Raw genomic sequence first — 4,508 nt, 5'->3', positions numbered from 1 at the left:
TCTGCATTTTAGTTATCCTTGTTCACCCGTGCTTCATCAATACAATCAGAAGGGCTATCATTGAGTATTTACTATGTTTCGAGCCCTATGTTCAGTCAATATAAATATTGCCTCATTTAATTTACAGAAACCTGTAAAGTAGGCTGTAGTCTACTGTATAGATCAGGAGACAGAGTTCTGGATGTCAAATAACTTGCTCAGGGTCATCAGGTCTATATATGCCCAAAGCCCACATTCCTAATTAAGTGCCACAGTGGAAGTTACATGTATGTAAAAATGCACTACAACCATTTCTGGCTGTATTATTTTCTGAGATGGTCACAGAATGCTAGTTACAGTGAATTTCATAAACACTTCCAAAAAAATACTTTTTCTAAGCAAATCAAAACATTTCAGAAAACTTTAATAATATAACCCAGATCTCCAGAATCATTTGAATTTAACAACTGAAAGATGGACCAATTTGTTCCATAGCGCTGTTGAGCATGGTAGCTATAGGCACATGTTTTGAATTCAGACTAACTCGTCTCTATCATTTCACTAGCATATGTCTTCGGACCAGTCACTAATCTCTAGACCACAGATTCCTCATCTATAAAAATGGGGAAAGGTTGGCTACAAATTAGTAATTTCCTCAGAAGGTTGCTGTGAAACATTGAATGAGGTAAAGTCGAGAAAGGCCTTAGTTCAGTGCCTGGCATGTAGCATACACTTAATTAATGCTACTTAGGCTGGGAGCAGTGCTGCATGCCTATAATTCTAGCATTTTGAGAGCCCAACATGGGTAGATTGCTTGAGCTCAGGAGTTTGACACCAGCCTGGGCAACACAGTCAGACCTTGTCTCTATTTTAATTATAAATAATAAACATTGGCTGGTCATAGTGGGTCACGCCTGTAATCCCAGCACTTTGGGAAGTTGAGGTGGGCAGATCGCCTGAGGTCAGGAGTTCGAGACCAGCCTGACCAACATGGTGAAACCCTGTCTCTACTAAAAATACAAAAATTAGCTGAGTGCAGTGACACGTGCCTGTAGTCCCAGCTACACAGGAGGCTGAGGCAGGAGAATCCCTTGAACCTGGGAGATGGAGGTTGCAGTGAGCTGAGATCACGCCACTGCACTCCAGCCTGGGCGAAAGAGCGAGACTCCATCTCAATAAATAAATAAATAAAATAATAAAAATAAAAAATGCTACTTACTATAAACTACTGAAACAACATCAAGGTAGTATATCTAAATTTCAAGCTGTTTTTGCTTGAAATGATAGTTAAAATAAAAAACCAAAAGAGTAATTACAAATACTGACTTACCTTCTTGGCTTTCTCCAACACATCATCCAAATCCTAAAACAAGCATAAGAAATCACCATTATTTTAGATGAATAAGCAACTAATCTTGGACTGTATATGTCAATGCAGTTGACAATGATAGCAACGAATGGAGTAGTGGAAAGCAAAGAGCCTACACTGACCCACCTCCTGTTTACTCCTACTCTCAGTAAAGTCTGGCTTCTGTTCCCACCACTAAAACAGAAGCCTCTATTGTCAAATATACAGGGTATTTATCTGTCCTCATCTTACTCTACTCTTCAGCAGCATTTGGAATCCCTCATTTGCTTACTCCTTCCTTCTTGAAATGGTTTCCACTCTTTGCTTCTGGAATACCACTCTCTCATTGGTGGCTACTTTTCAGTCTCCTTGACTGGCTCCCCTTCCTCTTTCTGGATTCAAGAACCTCTGCTCCTCTCTCTGCACTTGCCTTGAGTGATCTCACTTCCTCTAATGGTTTTAATATCATCATTATGCTGAGTCCCCAATTTTTTTTTTTTTTTCGAGATGAAGTTTCATCTTGTCTCCCAACTGCAGTGCAATGGTGCGATCTCAGCTCATTGCAACCTCCACCACCCAGGTTCAAGTGATTCTCCTGCTTCAGCCTCCAGAGTAGCTGGGATTACAAGCGACCGCCACCACACCTAGCTAATTTTTGTATTTTTAGTAGAGATGGTGTATCACCATGTTGGCCAAGCTGGTCTTGAACTCATGACCTCAGGCGATCCACCACCTCGGCCACCCAAAGTGCTGGGGCTACAGGCGTGAGCCACCGCACCCAGCCTGAGTCCCCAATTTTTATCTTTAGCTTATAATTCTCTCCTGAACCTATGACTCACATTAAAAAATTATGACATCTCCATTTGGATGGGATTAGGTTTCCCAATAAGCCCCAAACATAAATCTTTATTTTCTCTTCACAAACCTATTCCTTCTGCTGACCTCCCCACCTCCACTTCAGACCTTGGTCTTTCCTTTTCTCAGTAAACCAGCACCACCATCTTCCCTATAGCACAAGCTAATAATCTGAGTCATCCTTGATTCCTGAGTCTCTAGTTTCCCATGTAATGGGTAAAACAGTTTGTAACTGATTTTATGTGTGTATTATCATTTTAATTGAGGCAGGGTCTCACCACATTGCCTAGGCTGGTCTCAAACTCCCGGGCTCAAGCGATCCAACCGCTTCAGCCTCTCATAGTGCTAGGATTACAAGTGAGAGCAACCACACCCGGCCATGTATTTTTTTTTGTTTGCCTCTCTCCCCCATTTGTGAAATTTTTCCCCCTTCCCCCTTTTTCTTTCTTTCTTTTGAGACAGGGTCTCATTGTTACCCAGGATGGAGTGCAGTGGCGTGATCTCAGCTCACTGCAACCTCCACCTCCTGGGCTCAAGCGATTTTCCCACCTCAGCCTCCCAAGTAGCTGGGACCACAGGCAAGCGCCACCATCCCCAGCTAATTTCTGTTTTTTTGTTTTTGTTTTTTCTGTAGAGACTGAGGTGTCAACATGTTGCCCAGGCTGGTCACGATCTCCTATACTCAGGAGATGCGCCGCGCCCCCCTCGGCCTCCCAAAGTGCCGGGGTTACAGGCGTGAGCTCGCGCCCGACCTCTCCCGGATTTGAACGCGTTTCGAGGACCGCTTCCCACGAAAAGTGGCATCTCAGCCAGGAGGTGACAGGCCCGAGGGGAAAAACAGGCCAGCCAAGGGCAGGTGGGAGAACGATTTCAGGAACTCAGAAGAGCAAACAAAAGCCTTGTGGAAATAGCTTACCGCGACTGAATCAGGAAAAAAATCGGTATGTCTGAGGTTAAATAGGGAATAAGGAAATGAGGGGCAGGTCATATGGCCATAAACAACGGTCTGGGCGGGGGATATGGGGTTTCGTCCCAAGGGAGGAGAGCAAAGATAACACGAGGGGAAAGGACGGGGGCCTCCCCGCTCCCTCGGGCCCCGTATCGCCCTCACACACGCGGTCAAAGTCCGGGGCGGAGATGTGGCAGTGACAGTCCACCAACCCTACGCGCGCCGCTCCCATTGCGCCCCCGTGGCTGCGGCCTTAGACGCGCCCGCAGAGCCGGAGCCGGAACGTTTCAGCTGCAGCGTCCTGAGTTTCCAGCCGGATGCATGCTTGTTACACCAGTGGGAACCCACTTTTCCGCTCCCAGAGTGCCCCGCCCCCCGTTCAGAAGAAAAATGGCGGGGTCTTCTGAGTTGGTGGTCCTTGACCCCCCATGGGACAAGGAGCTAGCGACGGGGACAGAGAGTCACGACTTGGTCTCCGCCACTCCCCGAGAGGACTTTCGGGTGCGCTGCACCTCGAAGCGGGCTGTGACCGAAATGCTACAACTGTGTGGCCGCTTTGTGCAAAAGCTCGGGGACGCTCTGCCGGAGGAGATTCGGGAGCCCGCGCTGCGAGATGCGCAGTGGGTACGGGACCAGTTGGCCACTTCTTTACTTATCACCCCCTTACCCAACACCCAGGATCTTAGGATTCAGAAAGATCCCACGCCAGGCCTTGGCAGAATTAACGGTGCCCCGGACTACTGTAGAACCAGTCGGAGAAACGCTAGGGGAGAAAGAAATCTATGCTAATGTCAGCTGGGTCTTGTTAATTACTTAGAGCAGCGCTGTACAGTGAAAATACAAGGCAAGCTAATCCTTATGTAGTTTTAAACTAAAAGTAAGAAATAGGTGAAGTTAATGGATATAAAACATTTTGTTTAACCCAATAAATCCAATATATTTTAACATGTAATAATATCAAATGAATGAGATATTTTACATTATTTTGTTCGTACTAAGCTTTTTCAAATCTGGTGTCTTGCATTTATGGCACTTCTTTTGAACTAGCTACATTTAAGTGCTCAGTAACTACAAAGTGGCTAGTGGCTCACTTGTTGGACAGTGCAACCCTAGACAATGAGGAATTCTCCTGGAAAGGGTAATTCTGGAAGTCAGCCATTCACCCAACCAGCATTTGGTCTTTTCCTTTTGCCTGATTGATTGATTGAGACGGAGTCTCGCTCAGTCGCCCAGGCTGGATGTCTGCTCACTGCAAGCTCCACCTCCCGGGTTCACACGGGTCTCCAGCCTCAGCCTCCCGAGTAGCTGGGACTACAGGCTCCCACCACCACGCCCGGCTAATTTTTTGTATTTTTAGTAGAGACAGGGTTTCACTGT

General features: G+C 46.2%; 2 protein-coding genes across 7 annotated transcripts in view; one reads left to right on the top strand and one right to left on the bottom strand.

Annotated features, from left to right (window-relative positions):
• TATDN3 (TatD DNase domain containing 3) overlaps positions 1-3,457 on the bottom strand; it is a 25,155-nt gene extending 21,698 nt beyond the window's left edge. The window contains exons 1-2 of the mRNA XM_011938776.1: positions 3,298-3,457; positions 1,296-1,342 (exon numbers count right to left, since the gene is read on the bottom strand). Of these exons, the coding sequence (XP_011794166.1) occupies positions 1,296-1,342; positions 3,298-3,363 (113 nt within the window). The 5' untranslated portion in view covers positions 3,364-3,457. The remainder of the gene's footprint in view (positions 1-1,295; positions 1,343-3,297) is intronic.
• A 36-nt stretch (positions 3,458-3,493) lies between these two features.
• Positions 3,494-4,508, top strand: part of NSL1 (NSL1, MIS12 kinetochore complex component) — a 63,097-nt gene continuing 62,082 nt past the window's right edge. For 4 of the 6 annotated variants that reach the window (XM_011938617.1, XM_011938640.1, XM_011938644.1 and 1 more), the window contains exon 1: positions 3,494-3,755. In XM_011938617.1, coding sequence (XP_011794007.1) covers positions 3,522-3,755 — 234 coding nt within the window. In that variant the 5' untranslated portion in view covers positions 3,494-3,521. The remainder of the gene's footprint in view (positions 3,756-4,508) is intronic. The other 2 variants (XM_011938634.1, XM_011938626.1) reach the window with 2 other exon arrangements.

This window comes from Colobus angolensis, unplaced genomic scaffold (assembly GCF_000951035.1).
Source record: "Colobus angolensis palliatus isolate OR3802 unplaced genomic scaffold, Cang.pa_1.0 Scaffold100, whole genome shotgun sequence".
Taxonomy (NCBI): domain Eukaryota; kingdom Metazoa; phylum Chordata; class Mammalia; order Primates; family Cercopithecidae; genus Colobus; species Colobus angolensis.
This window is presented reverse-complemented; position numbering and strand designations above follow the sequence as displayed.